Source organism: Triturus cristatus, chromosome 2_1, assembly GCF_964204655.1.
Source record: "Triturus cristatus chromosome 2_1, aTriCri1.1, whole genome shotgun sequence".
NCBI classification, from domain to species: Eukaryota; Metazoa; Chordata; class Amphibia; order Caudata; family Salamandridae; genus Triturus; species Triturus cristatus.
The window spans coordinates 664,893,021-664,914,031 of NC_140581.1; the positions used below are offsets into that span (position 1 = coordinate 664,893,021).

The window sequence follows — 21,011 nt, forward strand, 5'->3', positions numbered from 1 at the left end:
CAGCACAACCCTGATATCCTTATGCTCCAAGAGACTCACCTGATAATGGCTGAGCGTCACCACATGTCACACCCGAAATACTCTAAGCAGCAATGGGCATACACAACTACTAGAACCTTAGGGGTGGGCAGTCTCTGTAAAGCTGGCAGTTACACCTCTGTTGCAAAGGAGATGCGGGATAAGGAGGGTTCTTTTCTGTTACTACAACTACCAAGGGGAAACACAAACTGACCTTACTTAACCTCTATGGCCCGAACACCTCCCAAGACATGTATATCAAGCGCATCCTGTGAGAACAACTGGACGGGGTGGAGGGTGAGGCTATAGTTTTCGGAGAGTTCAGTCTTGTCTGTGACCCAGCCCTAGACTGCAGCGACATGACATTCCAGACCACCGGGACTATGTCTGCACGCTTGAAGTGTGATAATGAGGGCTAGGGGCTGATAGACGCATTGCGATACAAACACCCTGGTACCCAAGACTATTCCTTCTACTCACATGTACACGCTTCTTACTCCCGCATAGATTATGTCTTTGTCACCCCCTCTATCCTCCGTGGGCTGCACAGGGTTGAACTCTCAGATATCTCCGTCTCAGATCATACACACCTAGAACTAACCTGGAAAACTGGAGGTGACAGCCCTGAGGCCATCCTGCGCTGGCACCTGCCTCCACACATCCTGCGCGACCCTGTGGGCGTAGAGGAAATCTGCAAAGGAATTACCGATTGCTTCCAGCTTAATGTGCTCCCCCCATATTGCTAAAATCCAGGTTGGAAATTCGGGTTGGACGATAAATTAGAGTCCTTCTGGAACTTCCACCAACAATTATTTTCCTGAGAGGCTTCCTCCCCCACAAACCTTCACTCTTACCTGGCTGAATGTAACTGGGAGCCCCTGCACCTGCACCATGCAGCCCTTCCAGACAATCCCATCACAGATGAAGAGCTGTGCACTGCAGCATGGACCCTCCCCTTGGGAAAAGCACCTGGCCCTAATGGGCTCCCCGTACTTTTCTACCGCTTATTTTTCTCTCGACTCCAAGACCACCTCCTGCGTTAGTTTAACACTTTTTGCCATGACACGGGCCATACCCACCACAATGGCAACATCTGAGATCGAACTCATCCACCAAGTAGGGAAGGACCCAACACAGTGCTCCTCATACCGTACACGTACTGGCAGCAGGTTCTGGTGCACATAAAGGGCATCCTAGTGTTCCTGCAATTGTATTCTTTTTTTGTATTCGCTTTTCTGGTATAGCTGCAATGACCCAGGCTGACTGGGCTCTTATAAGCCACTTGCTAAATGTGTGAGTTACTATACGACAACGCTGTCACAAATCTAGGCATCAGAGCACATGGGCCCACCTAAACACACCCACATACCCATCAGCGACGGGGCTGTGGGCCTAAGGCTTGTGAACAAATTCGGGCGGCCCGAAGAGGTTGTAGGCCCCTTGCTGTGTATATACTGCATGCAACATCTCTTGCATATAAACGTGGCCGGCCCGAAGAGGTTGTAGGCCCCTTGCTGTTTAAATACTGCGTGCAACATCTCTTGCACATAAACGCGGCCAGCCCAAAGAGGTTGTAGGCCCCTTGCTGTTTATATGCTGCATGCAACAACTCTTGCATATAAATTCGGCTGGCCCGAAGAGGTTGTAGGCCCCTTGCTGTTTACATACTGCGTACAACATCTCTTGCATATAAACGCGGCCGGCCCAAAGAGGTTGTCGGCCCCTTGCTGTGTATATACTGCAAGCAACATCTCTTGCATATAAACGCGGCCGGCCCGAAGAGGTTGTAGGCCCCTTGCTGTGTAGATACTGCATGCAACATCTCTTGCATATAAATTCGGCCGGCCCTAAGAGGTTGTAGGCCCCTTGCTATGTATATACTGCATGTAACATCTCTTGCATATAAACGCGGCCAGCCCGAAGAGGTTGTAGGCCCCTTGCTGTGTATATACTGCATGCAACATCTCTTGCATATAAACGCTGCCCGCCCGAAGAGGTTGTAGGCCCCTTGCTGTGTAGATACTGCATGCAACATCTCTTGCATATAAATTCGGCCGGCCCTAAGAGATTGTAGGCCCCTTGCTATGTATATACTGCATGCAACATCTCTTGCATATAAACGCGGCCAGCCCGAAGAGGTTGTAGGCCCCTTGCTGTGTATATACTGCATGCAACATCTCTTGCATATAAACGCTGCCCGCCCGAAGAGGTTGTAGGCCCCTTGCTGTGTAGATACTGCATGCAACATCTCTTGCATATAAACGCTGCCCGCCCGAAGAGGTTGTAGGCCCCTTGCTGTGTATATACTGCATGCAACATCTCTTGCATATAAACGCTGCCCGCCCGAAGAGGTTGTAGGCCCCTTGCTGTGTATATACTGCATGCAACATCTCTTGCATATAAACGCGGCCAGCCCGAAGAGGTTGTAGGCCCCTTGCTGTTTAAATACTGCGTGCAACATCTCTTGCATATAAACGCGGCCAGCCCGAAGAGGTTGTAGGCCCCTTGCTGTGTATATACTGCATGCAACATCTCTTGCATATAAACGCGGCCAGCCCGAAGAGGTTGTAGGCCCCTTGCTGTGTATATACTGCATGCAACATCTCTTGCATATAAACGCGGACTGCCCGAAGAGGTTGTAGGCCCCTTGCTGTGTATATACTGCATGCAACATCTCTTGCATATAAATGCGGCCAGCCCGAAGAGGTTGTAGGCCTCTTGCTGTGTATATACTGCATGCAACATCTCTTGCATATAAACGCTGCCCGCCCGAAGATGTTGTAGGCCCCTTGCGCTTTTATATACTGCATGCAACATCTCTTGCATATAAACGCGCCCGCCCAGTGTGGGTTGTAGGCGGCATGCTGTGTACAACGAAGACTCTCTGTTGATAATGATCAGTAAAAAAAGATTTGTCGTAAAGAATCTCATGAAACTGTTTAAAGGTGTATACTAGTTAGGTATGCCAACATCAAACTACTAACTGACTGCTCAAGTACTTAGGATGAAAAATCGTAAACGTGGAAAAATGTAAAACAAGTCTTGGAAATCATGTTTTCTGCCTCCCAAATCAAAAGGAGAAATGTGTTTAAGTCTATTAATAATAAATAGGATACTAAAATGTACTACCTCCAAGCAAGGTAGATTGGTAAACAAATGAGAAGGATAGTCATAGACAGCTTATAAACACGCACCGCCCTTAGGATGGATAGAACCCTCACTGGAGTGAAAGAGGCATTCTTATAAAGTTTTTCGAGGGTCTGAGTGGCTGGCTGGTGATCTGGGAGGTGGGGGGGGGGGGTTACATGGTGGAGTGATAAAGTGATAGAGAGAGGGAGAGGGGTATTTCGATTTGGGTTACTGCTGTTAATTTGCAGCCCCATAACTCTACAAGGAGATGGTTCAAAGAATAGCCTAAATTTACTATTGCTCATTGCCTCGTGACATATTCATTATTTGGAGGAATTGTTTATTGTAAAAGGTTAGGTGGCCTCGAGACTGGTTGTGCAGATTTTCGTTGAGTGGCTGTCCTGGGCATTTCCACCAAATCATTTGCCTATTTTAAAATGAGATAAACATGTCTTGTCATAAATCTTTTAAACCTGAGCAGCAACACATCATTATATATGGTAAAAATGACATTAGTTCGTACTGGGTAGAGATAGCTGTTTACACGAACTATATGTAGAGGTTTGCTTAGCAGTGTCAAATATGCACATTAACAGTAGAGCGCACAAACATACATTGTAGCACGTAGTGTTCCCTGCTTGAATAATTATCAAAACTAGCAGTAAACCGCATCAGATGTTATTTTTTGTCAAACAACCGCTGTGGTAAATGGTTAGCAAATGCATTTTACACAGGGAAGAATGTTACTCTACATCTGTGAAATGCAATCTCAAAGTTTTATTGAATGAACGTTATTGTACACAGCTATGTACATTAATCCAAATTAAATGGCTCGTGACCTTTATCATTCCCCGTTTCATGTTTCACTGAACTAGAAATTCTGGGAATTAATTCGGGAATTTGACTAAGGCCTATTAATACTAAATGCATTGATTATTTTTTTTAATAAAAGACTGCACCGCCCTTTTTGTTTTTAAATCAAAATGTAGGCATAGATTGGTGTAAAAGGGAGTTAGACTTCCTTGAGAGCAAGCACCAGTAAAAACAAATCCTCAATTGGGGTTGAGACCGGGAAGTATTGACCTCTTATCATTATGAAGAGGATTGAAAGATGAGATTTGGATGATAGGCCTTTTTATTCCTGAGATAATAGGAGGAATTTTAGTGACAGATTTTAGCTACCATTTTATTGAATGAGTTTTTAAATGATAATGTATGGAATCATGTTTAATATTTTATGTCATAATGTTTTTATAATTTACTTTTACGGATCTAAAAAAAAGATTCAGAATAAAGATATTTTAATTGATTGATCTCTTATGTCTAATCAGTCATTTTAATGCATAGACTTCTCAAGGGCCCAAACCCACACATGGTGAAATGCTGGCTAATGATTAGGACTTGGCCTTTAATCTGGTCTTGGTACCCTGGCTGATTTGGATTATTATTGAGCGAGGTTGGGGGGATCGGATGCAACCTCTACACCTTAATTAGTTGACTCCAGGCTATGTCTTTCCTGATCACTGGGTGCTGCAGCAGAATATTTCCGAAATGAACCTAAAAGCAGTCCTAAAAAAGTGGGCTCTGCATGGGGGTTGTAATAGCTGCTGATATAACCCTTGCTCAATAAATCTCAGTAGTTGTCAACCACTACTGTTTCTAGTTGCACAAATTCTGTACTCTTGAACACAGAGGTGTAGTAGTGAGCATAGGTAGCAGGAACAGCTGTTAACTTGAAACTAGGCTGTCGAATATCCCTTTTATGCCAAATTACTGTCTGCCATTCTGGATAAAATCTATATTGGGCAACTATCTCAACTAAGATAGAGTGTGTTTGTGTTCCTCTTTACAGGATCGAAGTCCCTTTCTCCAGCATTGTATCTTTTATATATACAAAGCTTGGATCATTCCCCATCGTCATGCTGGGAATCCCCGGTACATTAAAACTACAGTATACAATGTAAAATATACATAGCTTACAGAATATAATGTAAAATGGCCATAGGCCTAAAGTACCTTATATATTTAGTATCACTTCCACCTCACCTGAAAGAACCCAAACTTCAGCCAATGTGGTGGAAGCGTAAACTAACCTACTCCCCCTAGGGTCCACCATAGCTCAGATTTGTACCTCATGTCGTGTATGAGGGAGTCCCCTGACATAGCTCTTCTCCCTTAGTGAAATTTAAATTGGTTACTTTCTAGATCTGCCCTGGATTTGAACCAATTCCATCTTCAATGCAGAACTACTGTGAATTGTTTTAGGGAAATAGTTAAAATCTCTGGGCCAGGGAGATCTTTTTACTAGACAGTCAACTGTCATCAGCTGTCACCATAACTGACAGGGACAAGCAAACTCTTTTCAAGGCTTGTTCATTTTGTGGTCTTTAAAAGATTTACATTGAAGATCTACATGTACAATGTATTTATTGCCTTTATCCTAAGCATAATGCATCTAAATGTGACATTTATATGAGTTTTTACTCTTAAGGACAGAGAAAGAACGTTGGCTTTGTATATGATGACAAAAGAGAATATTTCTCCTTCTAAAGTTGATGTCTTCTCTTCAGGGGAAGAATCCATCAAAGTTCCTGTCCAAGCACTTCCACAAAGGCAACTCAAAAAAGGAGGCTTATTCCGCTTCTTGATTAGGAGTTGTTTGGAAAAGCACTTGCAGCCACCCCTTCTGACTATAAACATGTAATACATGCATCTAAGGGGTCATTAGCTGCCATTGAGGATCAACTTCGAAAAAAGAAGAAAAATCTACAAAACCTCAGTCCTCGTCGAGGACATTGTCATCTACAAGACCATTGATAATAAGACCTTCAGCGTCGATGGCGACAACACTTTTGACGATCCTGTTGACGTCAATAGTGTCGACACTGGACCCGTTGACGCTAACTCTGTTGAGGAAGAAATCAGCCCTGTTGACGGTAGCCAAGTTGTCGACGGTAGAGACTATGTTATCGACAATGATGCAGTTGACACCATCAAATGCAGTTTTCATGCCTCTGCTTTCACCATTAAAGGTATAAACATTACCACCAGCGCATATTCTGCAATCTGATCAGGAAGATGAGGCAAGTGAATATGGTTCGCAGCCCAACTCAGTTGAATGTTCAGTATGTTCCGGAATTTGGTGCAGACATGGAGGAAAAGGACTTTTATTCAGACATTGATTACCATCAGGATAGTTTTCCTCACACATCAAGGTCTTGCATTCCTCCTAGACATGGATGCTCCAAGGTTGTTCAGGTGCCTGTGGCTTTTTTTGACTACATTACAACAAACTAAACCTTTTCAAAAGTTGTCACCACAACAACCACCATATTAGACTGCTCTCCTCCACAGCTGTTACCCCTTTCCCCATAACCACTTCCTAGAGCATCACCCAGAGTAGTTCAAAGACTAGTGGCTCCACCTGTACCTGAAGATATGGGTGATGATTACTCCAATCATTCTATCTATGCCGATATAAATGAGACTGTTGGTGAACTTCACCAGATAATGGTCAAGATGATGTAGTGGATGATATTGTGACTCCTAGAAAAGGGGATGACACACCTGTCCCTCAAGCTCAGATGGATGATATTTTCAAATTTCATTCTCTTCTGGAAAGAGCTGCAAAAGAATGTAAACTTCATATAAAGCGTGTAGATCAACTATGCTTTTTTAGGACTTTATAGAGCAGGCTCTGAAACCTATGAGAGTTTGCCAATCTTGGATTGTGTTTGGTCAGAAGGGCCTAAACTAATGAAGATGAGAACTTCAGCAAACAGACTCCGGTCACCACTCCCCACCCCACCACCGACAACCAGCCGACCATCACCACCTGGAAAACCGCTACTACTGAAGACACCACCACGACCATAAAGAACTCCCACTCAGGAGCCCCCACGGACCCCTGCCCACCACACATCTTCCACAGAACCGCCGCAGCACCCGAACTAGGTCGGACCATCAACGCCTCCCTCGAATACGGCATCTTCCCCACTGACTGGAAGCGGGCAGAGTTCAAGCCCCTCCTCAAGAAACCCTCGGACTTGACAAACCTGTAAAACTGCCGGCCCATCTCTCTCCTTCCCTTCGCAGCCAAAGTCACCAAGAGGTACATCAATGCCCACCTGATCACCTTCATCGAAGAGAACGCCGTCCTCGACTCCTCCCAGTCCGGATTTTGCAGCCACCACAGCACAGAGACCGACCTCCTCGCCACCACCGATGACATGCGCATGTTACTCGACCAGGGCCACACTGCGGCCCTCATCCTACTAGACCTCTCTGCAGCCTTTGAAACCGTCTCACACTGCACTCTAACAGCCAGACTCCAATATGCCGGGATACGAGGAACCACCCTCGACTGGATCCGCTCCTTTCTTTCTGGCAGAACCCAAAGGATCAGACTCCCCACCCCCCCACCCCCCCTTCCTCTCGGAACCTACAGAGATCAACTGTGGAGTACCTCAAGGATCCTTGCTCAGCCCCACGCTCTTCAACATCTACATGGCCTCCCTCGCCGCCATCGTCAGACAGCATGAGGTCAGCATAGTATCTTACGCCGATGACACCCAGTTCATCCTCTCTCTCACGAAGAACCCCGAAGAGATCCAGACACCGCTTTCAAGAAGGAATGAAAGACGTTGCAGCATGGATGAGCGTCAGCTGCCTAAAACTGAACTTGTAGAAGGTGGAGGTCTTTGGCCTCGGACCCTCCCCCACTGCGTGGGACAGCTCCTGGTGGCCCCCTGCACTCGGAAACCCTCCCACCCTGATGGACCACACCCGGATCCTCTGCATCATTCTAGACTCCTCACTCACCACAACCCGCCAGACCAATGCCGTTGCCTTCACCTGCTTCAACTCACCCGCATCCTCCGCAAGACCTTCAAGTGGATCCCCCCTGAATGCAGAAAGACTGTCACCCACACACTCATAACCAGCAGACTGGACTACGGCAATGCCCTCTACGCAGAAATCAACAAAGCCCTGCTACACAAGCTCCAAACTATCCAAAACACCGCAGCCATACTCGTCCTCGGAACCCCATGAAACAAACACATAACCCAGCACCTACGAGACCTACACTTGCTCCCCATCCAGAAGAGAGTAACTTTCAAGCTACTCACCCATGCCTACAAATCCCTCCACAACAGGTGAGCCTTCTTCCCGCTTTTGGAATGTATTGTAACATGTACTGCTTGCTATTATAGTCCAAAGTTGTAGAAGAAATTAGTTACTTACCTGTAACTCCAGTTATCCAACATTGGCATTGTTTATATATTCACATGCAACACTCCCACCTCCCTGGTTAGAGGCTAATTGAATTTTATTCTTACTCTTGTGCCTTGAAATCTCAGCTATGGTGGCCATAGGGGAATAGGAGTTATTAAGCTTCCACCTCATTGCTTGGAATTTAGGTTCTTTCTAATGATGTGGATGTGATACTAAATATATAAGGTTGGTTCAGGCCTATAGCCATGTTCCACTGTACTCTGTATTTTATCTATATTTTACACTTTATATTGCTGTGTTAATTTAGTGGGGATTCCCAGCCTAAGGACAGAGAATGATTTGAGCAAATTAATTTATAAAAGATAACAATGTTAGAGAACTGGAGTTACAGGTAAGCAACTAATTTCTTACGGACTATGATATATTGGTTCAAGCAACTCAACAGTTGAATCTACTATTGTTTTTTAAAGAAGGGTCAAAAACAAGACTTATAGAGGCTCTTATAGAAAGACAACTCAGATTCTATCAAATTATTCTAAACAAGGTTAATAGACTGCTAGCTGGCAGTAACAGCACAATCCACAGTAGGAAAGAGTAACCATAATATCATGCGTACCAAATGCTCCATTGTCTAAAATCTTCCATGTATCAAATTGGACAATGCAGAATATCAGCTGTCACCACTGCTGTAGAGATAGTGATGCCAGGGCAGATACTAAAATGTATAAGAGAAGGCGGCATCTTTTCCTGCCTCTATGGAAGAGAATAATGTTAGAGGAAAGTAATAAATATTTTCTACCTATACTGCATTTTTTCCAGATGACTTGCCTTGATCAATTTGTATTATCTGATTTTTGCATTATTGTAGGACAGTCAGAAGAAAAGTATAGTCTTAAACAGCTAGTGTGAATGCATTTTAAATTAGAATGAGACAAAAACAATAAACTTTTCAAGCCTAGTTTGGATAAGGTTGGGTTTTTTGGACTGTGGCATTAGATAAACTGTGTAGCCACGGCTCTGTAGTAGATTCTTGGGGGCGGACAAAATTATAGTAAAAAGACCATATCACCCTTACTGGCCTAGTGGGCTGTCCTCAGTTGGTTCTCCTTCCTTAAAGGTTGCTCCCGAACCACTTCATTTTTATTTATTTTGTTTGCAGTTTTATATGGCACAGACATGACCCAGTAGGGTGTGCAATTGTTTTACATGAGTGGAGATTCATTCTGACATGAGAACACGATCAAACTGCCTAAAAGCAGTTAATATAATAAAGGTTACTGCTAGAATTTACAAAAAATAAAGCATTGAACGTTTACTTGAGATTACGAAATTCTCAGTAATTGTAGAGCATGTACAATTCTTTCTTATAGTGTGAGGCATCTTTCTATATCCAAGATGGTCACCAAAAGCTCTGATGTGCTTTCTAGAGAAGGGTATGTGCCTAGACTTTCCCATATGGCTGTTGACAACATGGCAGCCAAAATGCAGAAAGATCAATGGATAGATCTGTAGGCTGAATTGGTCAGGGGCTCTGTTCATTTCAGCGAGGTGGAGCTCCCATATATATCAGGCATCAGATCCCATGTCACTCATCAACGAACCAACATCAAACCCCCTCAAGCAATGTCTTATTAGATATCGTCCCATGATTGCAACAGCTGTGGGATTTAACTGGCCAGCAAACAATTCGCACCAGTCCGGATGCCAGGTGGTCACACGGAAACATCAAACATCGTTTCAAAGGAGTGACGCATCCAGCCAGCAGCTTCAAAACCAGAGAGGCTTCAGTGATGCGACCCGTTCAGATAGGTTGGGGTAAGGCCCTCAGCCCACCCAGTATGAGGCAACTGTGAGGAAGCCTGAGTGGCAGTTTAAAGGGTCCAACAGGCCCTGGTGAAAGTGTGGCTATAAGGAGGTGGGGCTATTGGAATTCCTGTAGTCCGATAATGGGAGGTCTTGAATGCCCCTGGTGGGACTCTCCTGCTAACATTTCCTAGCCAGCTTGTGGGTCATTTAAATGAAAACCTTCTCATCCGGATTCCTTTCTCATCACCTGCAGGGCTGCCATTGTTCCAAAATGGCACCCAAGATACATTGCTTATTCTTTAAGTCCCTGGAAATCCCGATGCAATTGAAAAGCATTAATGTCGGCACAGAGTGATACAGAACTTTACCTTTATGTCTGTTGTCCACATAAGAACTACTGCCTGCTTGAATGTCTTAAACATGCCTCAAATTCAACACTAAAAACACAGAGTAATAATTTTTTCGAAAGTGTGGCTTAACATCAGCTTACGATCTATGCCAAATCATTTTGTTTCTATATGTCTTTTTGAAAACTTGGAGTCAGTTGTGGGATTTGGAGGCTCCTATCCTAATTTCTACCTCACACTTCCAAGTCACATTCTAGGCCGTCGTCTTGCACACAAGTAACAGCAAATCATTCCTCACTGGTCTCAGCATTTATTTCTGGATCACTGTACACCCTGAAAGTATTCCTCTATCCACCAGCTCGTTTTTGTAAGCATCCAAAACATGGCATATTACCCCATACTAACCACACTCCAGTGACTGCCATTCTGAAGACATTTTAATCACACTCCAGTGACTGCCATTCTGAAGACATTTTTCGAGCCTCTTGCCATTTTGTTAAACCCCTCCCATCCAGGAAACTATCTTACCTCTCCAACAAAGTTAAAAAAAAAAAAAGAAATTCTTTATTGTATGACATTAATACATTACAAACAGTGTACTAGTAACAGTTGTGTAGAGGTGAGTTGGCGTCTCAGGCATATCATACAGCAGTATTTTAACGGCATAAAGGGACCAATGTATACAATAGGATACAACAGAAATATTTACCTGTTAACCTTCCTCCCGTATATGTCAACCTCGCCCAGCATGGCTACCAATGAATCTCAATCCTCTGGATTCTGTTGATCCTCACCCACAATTCTGTCTGTATCCCTGAAACTATGAAATGTCCCCTGCCATATGTGCAGATCTTCATCTGCCCATTTGTCTCTCCTACATTATCAAAGTCGAAACTTTTGGGCCAACTCCCAGTCTGTAACATCTTTAATCCATCCCTGCTCCCCTGGACCTCTGGGGCTTATCCATGCGATGGCCACTGATCTCTTCGCTAGGAGGAGGGCCAATTGTAAAAATTTCCATTCCATTTTCCTACCCTTACTCCTTTTAACATTCCCCAACAGACAAGATACTGGGTCCAAGTTCACTGACACCCCTTCAAGGGTCTGTAATCTCTGCACCACGGATTCCCAGTAAGCCAGGACCAGTGGACAGTGCCAAGGCAAGTGGAGGAATCCAGCAGGGCCACTCTGGCACCAATGGCACCTGCTTTAGCTTGATCAATTTGATGGAAAAACATCGGGGTGACATATGTGCGGTGTACATAATTAAAATGAGCTAACTTGAACCGTGCATTACACAATCCCTGTTTTACTAGTGCATATATACCTTTCCACTGTGTATCCTCAAGTGGGGGTTCTGAGCACCCCCTCCGCTCTGGCCCGAGGCGAGGCCCTTGGCTGATCCGCAATCATACCTCTATACATATGTGATACTAAAAGTCCGCCCCCACCGAATTCCAATATCTTCCTAAATATTTCAGAGGAGAGCGACACATCCGGGTATATGGGCCAGATATCTCGGACTATGTCAACCATGCTTGCATACCACAAAAACTGTCCTGGACCCAGACCAAAAGTCTTCTGTTCAGCCTCAAACGTAATGAAAATGCCATTTGAGTAGAGATCGCCCAGAGTCAGACACCTCCATCTTTCTGTGGACTAATATCCATCGCCTTAGATAGCAAACGAAATGCCAGACGGTCCCAAAACATAAACTCCTGTGCAAATGGGGCTCGCTTGATCATCAACTTCACTGCAGGGTCCCAGAGATATGACGTGTGCTTAATTAGGTAGAGCGCCATCTGGCGACCCTACCCCATCCATTAAGCAAACATGGCAATGGTTCCACTCTTGAGTCATCTGCAAGCAAGTTTTTTTCCCCCTCACTCGTCCCCTCAGCCAGCCAGCGCGCTGTGTGTTGTAGCTGCGAGGCCAGGTGATACAGTTCTAAGTTAGGCAAAGCTAAACGTCCATCTTCCAAAGGGAGATGAAAGATCCCTGTGCCACTCTGCTGTGACCTCCTGCCATATTAGTGTTGTTAACGGAGTGTAAGATCCTAAAGACTGCCCTGAGTAATGTGTCCAGAGAGTGCTGTAGAGTGTAAAGAGATAGGCCTAAAGACCATCTTCGCCACCGCTACACATCCCGTAAGGGACAAGGGGAGCTTAATCCAAAAGCGCACCGAGGTTATCAAGCCCTGTGTGGCACGGTTAATGTTATATTGGATTCGCTTCTGGACAGTGTGTGCAACTATTACTCCGAGATAGCAAAAGTGGTCGGTTTCCCAGGAAAGAGGGAGAGTCGGAAATACCATGAGGTCCTGTGTCTCTAGAAGGTCCAACGGCAAAATCAGGGATTTATTCAAATTGATATGCAGGCCAGATATTTCCCCAAAAGCTTTGCAGGAGCAATGGGAGTGACTCGCTGAGGACCTTGAGGTAGAAAAGCGTGTCATCCACATAAAAAGAAATTAGAGGAGTCTTTCGTCTGATACAGAGTCCCCACTTGTCCATTTCGCTTCTGAGCCTCGAGACCAGGGGTTCGAGCACCAATGCAAACAAGAAGGGTGATAGGGGTCAACCCGGTCGCGTACTTATTCAACAACGTTACTTATCACCTTCACTTACAGCCAAACCGTAGCCAGGTCGGAAATGGCTCTATGTAGGCGAGACATGCAAAGAGGCCTTCTGTAGCTGCACTCCCATGGTACCGAATCTTAGTCGACTGGCGCCGCGTTAATCGTTTACGGAAACTCATCATGCAACATCATCTTGCAGATGCTTGCGCCCGTTGCTCACAGAAGGAAAGATTCGCCAAAGAAAACCGAGACTGCAAACTGGGAGACGAAAACCAACATACTTCTTCTTTAACTTGAGACTGCTCATTTCACTTGAGGTGCCCTCACAGCCAGTGGCAAACTCCACAAGCTCTCGAGTGGTCAGTAGCTGTCGCCCTTTGTCATCCAGGCTTTGCGTTCATATTTGTATATTTTCCTTTTTCTCTAGCTCTCTGTACAGTACGCTGTTGCTACCGAAAGTAAGTCTGCGACTCGCAAATACGCAAGGCACTGCTCCCTTTTTTATCCGATGCTAGCAAGCTCATTCAGTGACAACATCTGTTTTCAACTTAGTGTCTTATGAATACTGCGTGATGTAATGAGTGGTGGATGCCTGTAGTCCTAGTAGGTTTGTCTCCGATTTTACTTTAGTAACACGTTCCTCATGTAGCTGTCAGTATTATACGTTTAAAACCAATGATAATTGTCTAATCATCTTCTCAATATCCCACAGATTGGTGGAAAATGGACAGTTTGAAATCGTTACTGGAGGCTGGGTCATGACAGACGAAGCTTCGTCCCATTACTTTGCTGTAATCGACCAAATGATCGAAGGACACCAGTGGCTGGAGCACAATCTTGGTAGGGGATATTTTTTATTTACAGTATGTTGCCCATTGATACTTCGTTAGAAAAATTGCGGTGCATGCTTTGTTCAAGCAAAACGAGGTGACAACCAGTTACTGAGAGGGACACACGTTATTAAGCAAAGTAAACATCAGAACCGTGGATGTGTGCAGCTCATAAATATGTGACCCAGTGTTGCTGTTAGAGGAGAAAACGTTGTTTCAGTAATTTCCTAACATGACCCAAAAATTCAAAGTCCTGAGCCACAGTCACAGAAGCAGTATTGTAATAAATCCAAGTAGTAGTCTTCTCAAGCCGTTTTCATGATGTTTTATTCCATTTTTATATGTAGCCAAATAAAATGAGCTTCAGTCCTTCAACATAACAGGTAGCCACAAGTTGAGCCAACACGTGTTTCGTCTATAGGCAAATAACCTCAGACTTCATCAGGGCTACAACAAACAAATGCACAAATTACTTTTTAGATACAGAAGAATATATAGTAATACAACAATCAATACCATCACCAACTAAATATACAAAGAGAGACACCTCGTGAACATCCACCGGAAAACCAATAGAGTGGAAGCAACCTCAAGGGACGTCGAGAAGCTGATGCACTTGCAAATGTGTACGGTGTCCAGGGGTTCCTGTTCTACGGTACCCACGAGGGCTACGGATCTCAGCTTTGCTGGGGACTCGGGTCAGCCTCCGGGAAGTCTGGAATCCCACCTCCTGTGTTGCAAATTCTTCGGCGTCCGGCGGGAGCTTCGGAGATGCAGACCGGACAGATACGTCTTTGGTGCCTGCCAAGCAGGGGAGTAACTCCTTTTACTCCAAGAGAGGTTCTTCAGTCATCGAGTCGTGTTGTTCGTCGAAGTTCCTGGATTTCTGTAGCAGAGTTTCATCCAGGTATAATCTAAAGTCCTAAGGACAGGGGTTCCTTCTTTATACCCAAGGAAGGGGTTGGACTTACTCTGGGGACCCACCTATGGGAGGGTTTGGAAAGAGCGGTGGCTACACCCATTTCCTTTGTCCAGTTTCGCCCCTGCAACCGGTTTGAGCTGGACTATGCACAGGGACACCAATTGTCCCCCCAGTGCAGACTTCAAAGCACTCCTGGAGTGCTCCCACCCAGCCCTAATCCACTAAGGCCTGTCTGGGAGGTGGTAACACCTCCCTGTGACAGGAAACCTATTGTCCAGGCCTGCCGGAGTTTCGGTCAGCAGCAGGAGGCCAGACCCGTGTCTGTGGCTGGCAGCATCCATTTTGTGATGCCAGGGTTAGCTGGTACTGGGTATACTGGTGCTGTCATGTCTCTCCCTCTAGAAGGGTGGGGATCATACTCCCACACCAGTTACTGGTGTGGGGGTATGATTCCAAGGTGTTTGACACCAAACACGACATGTTTCCGTGCAGCCAGTCCAAAGTTAGCATTTAACGTTTGGTTATAATGCACTTAAGAGTATATGGTCAGGCTGCATCACAGACAACCCCGGAGAAGAGATTCCGAAGGCTGCAGAGGGGCTCTGCACGTCCATGGGCACCCTCTCTCACAAAACCTAGCACCCTGTCTTCAGGATTGAGAAGGCCTGCCATAGGGGGTGACTTATAGGTTTATATGTGCAGTGATGGGGTGAGGTATAGTGAACCTATACCTCAGTAAGGGGTGCATGCACCACCTTACCCAGGCTGTAGTAGCAGACCTGTGGTGTCATTTTGGAGGGCTTCCCAGGCGTGGCATAATACATGCTGCAGCCCCTGGTAGGCCTCTGGGGTACCTATGCCCTGGGTACATAGTATACCATATACTAGGGACTTCTAAGGGCACCCCAGAATCCAATCTGTGGTGTACGTAAGGTACATGGAATCAATTTAGAGAGGAAACAGATAGGCTGGGGTCCTGAATAGCAGGGCCCCAGCCAGACTAAAGTCGAAAAACAGTGAAACATCAGCAAAAAGTGGGGGTAACCATAAGAAGCAGATCCTACTCTCCTACACATATGACGACCAGTGTGCACCTGTGTATGACATAGCAATTCACCCCTCAGCTGACAATCCTGAAGATAAGAGGCCCCGAGGGCACATGACGCAAAATAGTGACTACCACTCGGCACTATCTCACCCAGGTACATGTACTCCCACGTCACCTGGTGTCCTTACTGATGAAGGGACAGAGGGTAGGGAGCCCACAAAATTGACCTTCGGTAGACTCCCGGAGGAAGATAAACACAACTCTTCTGATCCGATCATTAGTATTGATAATCCCCTTGTTTCTGGTATGGCAGCACCAGCTAATCGCTTCGAGGGAACTAAAGATGTATGTAAACTATTCTCCTGGAATATTGCGGGATTACGGGCCAAGTTGACAAATCCTATTTGGTGCGATTTTATAACAAACAATGATTTACTATGCCTCCAAGAAACTTGGGTCAAAGATCCTATCCATATTAATGGATTTAAAACTTTCCCCACCCCCAGCGGTCGAGGGCCAACGTGGGAGGGCTAAGGGAGGGCTCAGCACTTATGTATCCAATAATTGAAAATCAAAGGACATTGTGCTGAAGGTTCAGGAAGTTAACTATCAAATGCTCAAAAGTGATATGGATAAGAACAATTACATTGTCCTGGTCAATTTCTACAACAATATTCCGCGCGCAAATGTGAATAAAGTGTTGAAAAAACTTGACTGTGATATAAAAAAACATGTGTGGAATTTCTTTTTATAAAGATGTTTTATTTTTTATTTTTTTACTTTTTATTTATCCAACCAGTAGTCACATTTGTTTGAAACCAATACATTTCTTTACATATTAGCCTTACAAAGCACATGAGAGTACAAGCTACATCATATACTGTTCATTTGTCACTGTGCATTATTTCAGTAGATGGCAACCTGATTCGCTGAAGTCTTTCTCCCCAACCTAGTTCGCTACATTGGACCATATGTATGTGCCTGCTGCTTTGTTATTTACCCGCCCCATTTCTATGTACCTAGTGTGTTCGTATAGGTCGTCTGTGGTATCAAGTTCTGCAGTCATCTGTAAGTATTGGACAAGTGGTTCCCAGAAATCTCTGGGCCTTGAGGCTTGTGGAATGTCTTCTACATAGGTCTCTAACGTCGTTTTGCAGTATGTCATATCCGTGATCCAGTCTTTGAGTCTTGGGGGTCTCTTGCTTCTCCTGGGTTGTCTGTGATGCAGCCTGACCATATACTCTTAAGTGCATTATAACCAAACGGTAAATGCTAACTTTGGACTGGCTGCACGGAAACATGTCGCGTTTGGTGTCAAACACCTTGGAATCATACTCCCACACCAGTAACTGGTGTGGGAGTATGATCCCCACCCTTCTAGAAGGAGAGACATGACAGCACCGGTATACCCAGTACCAGCTAACAGAGCCCTGGCATCACAAAATGGATGCTGCCAGCCACAGACACGGGTCTGTATAGCTATTCTCCTCTTAGCAAGTAATAATGAGATCGCTAAAAATTTCCTACGTCTAGCATATTTAAGCGTCCTGACTCCTAGTATACACACCAGTGGTGTGTTGGGAATCTGCTCCGATAGCATTGCAGTGAGTGTATTAGTGATGTCTCGCCAATATATTTGTAGCTGAGGGCATGATCAGGACATATGTAAGAAGTAAGTGCCCGGGGCACTACATCTCTGGCAGTTATCTGTCTCTCTAAGTCCAAAGCTATGTAGTTTAGCCGGCGTGTAATATAATTGGTGAAGGAACTTAAAGTGGACAATGAGCAAGTTGCAGTTTGATGTGAGAAGTCTAAGTTGTGCGCAGCTGTACTTCCAGTCTTGTTCATCTATTCTCTCACCCAGTGCTGTTTCCCATCTATTTGCCGCGATATTTGACTTCTCCGCCTGTTCTTCTTGGGCCTCGTTGTATAGGCGCGTCACCAAGTTCTTGCGTGTTGATGCTGTTAATAGTATTTGTAGCGTGTTTAATTACATGGGTTCTTCTGGGAATGTGGTATATAATGTCCGTAGTGCCGTGCGCAGTCGTAAGTACGCAAATTTCTTCAAAGGGGACTGATGGGCGCAAAGTGAGGGGTCTGTCAAGTTAATGAATTTATTATGTGGGAATATGGAGCCCAAAGTGGTCAGCCCCATCTCTACCAATAGATCATACATTTTCTTTTCCTGCGTGACAGTTATCTTGGAATGCCTCGCCGTGGGTAGCGCCCGTGCGTAGATTGGGAGCTTGTGTGCCAGTGCGTGCCATGCTCTAGAGGTGCATTGTATCTTATCTCGTGGTGTATACTTCATCGGGTCCGCTATAAGAGCCGTCAGTGGTGTGGGACGCGCGCTATCCTTATATCCCAATATGTGGGATATGTGCGTGTGGTATCGTCCAATAGTGTGCATGCTGAGCTTGTGCGCAGAGGAAATATAGTTGGAAATCTGGTGCCCCAAAGCCCCCTAGATGGTTGGGTCAGGGTCCTCCAACTAGTCGTAGTTTGCTTTCCTGCCCTTGTTAGTCGTTGCAATATAGAGCGTATCCTCACAAAAAATGCCTTGGTCAACCATATCGGTATGTTTCAGAATAGGTACAAAAACCTAGTTAGTAAGATCATTTTCTGTATTGCTATCCTGTCCGCCATGGAGAGAGGCATTCTGATCCATTTATCCACCTGTTCTTCCAACCTCACCAGCGCTTTACCATAGTTTTCTCTAACTACCAATTCTGGATCTCGATGAATCCAGATTCCTAAGTATTTTACGGGATCTGTTTGCCATTTTAGTAGGTAGTCTAAGTCAGGTTCCAGAGTATCGGTAGTGAGGGGTATCTCGACTCATTTATCCCAGTTTATTCAGAGGCCTGAGAATTTCTCATGCCGGATATATTCTCTTATGAGAGGGTTTAAATTCTTGTCAGGGTGCGTCGCGTAGAGGACCATATCGTCTGCGTATAGGGCAATGCCTATGAGCGGAAGGTCAAACTGCAGGGCAGCCTCAGAGTGTTTCTGCCTGATTTTGCAGGCCAATGGTTCCAGAATTAGTGCAACTAGCATTGGTGATGGAAGTGTTCCAGTTTATTCTAACCCATGCTTTAGGTGTGGCATATAGCAATGATAATCATTTTCAAAATTGTTCTGGGAACCCCATCCTACGGAGAGTGACAAACATGAAGTCCCACTCCACCGAGTCAAATGCCTTGGCTGCGTCCAACAGGGCCGCAGCCGCTGGCATGTCCGGGTCTAGTTGGTGGTACAACGCAAATATGATACGTATATTGTGGGTGGTGGATCGTGTTGGCGTGAAGCCTGTCTGGTCCGGCAACACTAAATTGCACAATAAAGGTTGTATCCTGGTTGCTATTATTTTTGCCAGTATCTTGGCATCTATGTTTATCAGGGATAGTGGCCTGTACGACTCACATTCAGTAGGGTCTTAGGGTCTTTTCCCGGTTTCGGTAGTGCTATCAGAAGTGCCTCACTTAAGGATACCGGGAATGTGCTCTCCTCATACGCCTCCTCAAACATTTCAGCTAGATGTGGAACCAACAGGTCTCGAAATTCTTTATAAAATTCCCCCAGGAGTCCATCTAGTCCCAGGGCCTTATTATTTGGGAGAGAGTTAATGGCATCTACAATTTCGTTTTTAGTTATATAGTGGCAGAAGTACTCTCGGTGTGTATCTGACAGCCACGCCAGTGCCACATCATCCAAGTATTCATGTATATCTGATGTAGGGACCTTCGCCTGGGCCTCGTATAATTTAGCATAGTATTTAGTGAAGCAGTCTAGTATTGCCGGGGTGTCATATACTGGTTGGCGCTGATCATTCTGGATCTGCATTATGTACGCCGTGGTGTGGGTGGGTCTGAGTTTATGTGACAGTGCCCGTCCCGGCCTCCCACCTTCTCCATAGCTTCTAGCTGTGTATTTACGCGAGATGTATTTTACGTTGTCATCAGCAAACTCATTATATTTATCTATCTGTGTCCTGATGTCAGTTAGCAGCGAGCTATTGCGAGTAGCTTTAAATTCCTGTTCCAGTCTAGTGATGTCAGCTTCTATCCTTTTCAGTTGTTGTTGAATGTCTCTAAGGATGCCTGCATGTTTACTAGTACAATGGCCCCTGATGGTGGCTTTGAAAGCCTCCCAAATTGTCTTGGTGCTAGTAACCGATCCAGAATTGTGTTCGAAATGTTCCATTATTGCCTGTCGGAGTTCCTCTCGGAACACCTGGTCTTGAAGCGCAGATTGTCTTAGTCTCCATGTGAATTGCCGCGGGGTGTGTCGGGATTGCTAATTTTATTCGTACTGGGGCGTGATCAGAAAGTGTTTTGGGTAATTGGTCTATGTCAATTGTCCATGTGCACATGCCCGAGTCCCTAGCCAGTAGTCGAGCCTGGACCATGTAAGGTGTGTCAGTGAAAAACAGGTACCTTCTCTTCGGTCTGGGTTTCGTAGCCTCCATATGTCCACCATGTCCCAATCTTTCAACCCCTCTCTTCGGACTTTTGCTGAGTGTTTACCGTATCTGTCGTTTCCCATGGATCTGTCTAATGTGGGGTCTAAACAAGTATTAAAGTCCCCACCCCATAGAATGGCTGTGGGTTGTAAGGCACTGAGCTGTGTCCAGATTTACATGTAAAAAGATGGGTGGACGATGTTCGGCCCGTACACATTGACAATTGTTAATACTGTGCCAGCAAAACATCCCTTCACTACAACATAGCGTCCTTGATTATCTTTTACAGATTTTATAAGCGTAAAAGGTGTGTTGCGTTTCACTAACAGCAGGACCCCCCTAGCGTATGAGGAGTAAGACGATGACAGCTTGTAAATAGCCCATCGGGCCCCTATCTGCTTCTCCCTGAGGTCTGTCAGGTGTGTTTCTTGTACACAAGCCACATCTACGTTGTGTCTGTCTAAATATGCCAATATTTTGCGTATTGTCTGTGGATTGTGGAGACCTCTGACATTCCATGTTAGGAACGTCAGCGCTCTGTGATACTTTAGAGTGTCATTCATCTGCTGTGTCGCTGCCATCCCCCCAGTTGCGGTGTCTAAGATGTCTCATGTTGTCACTCCTGTTCTTGTTTGT

At 45.2% G+C, this 21,011-nt stretch overlaps 1 protein-coding gene across 2 annotated transcripts in view; it reads left to right on the forward strand.

Moving 5' to 3' along the window:
• The window catches only part of MAN2A1 (mannosidase alpha class 2A member 1), a 1,157,125-nt gene that overhangs the window by 233,582 nt on the left and 902,532 nt on the right, over positions 1 to 21,011 (forward strand). For both annotated transcript variants that reach the window (XM_085632583.1, XM_085632582.1), the window contains one exon: positions 13,826 to 13,953. In XM_085632583.1, the coding sequence (XP_085488709.1) occupies positions 13,826 to 13,953 (128 nt within the window). The remainder of the gene's footprint in view (positions 1 to 13,825; positions 13,954 to 21,011) is intronic.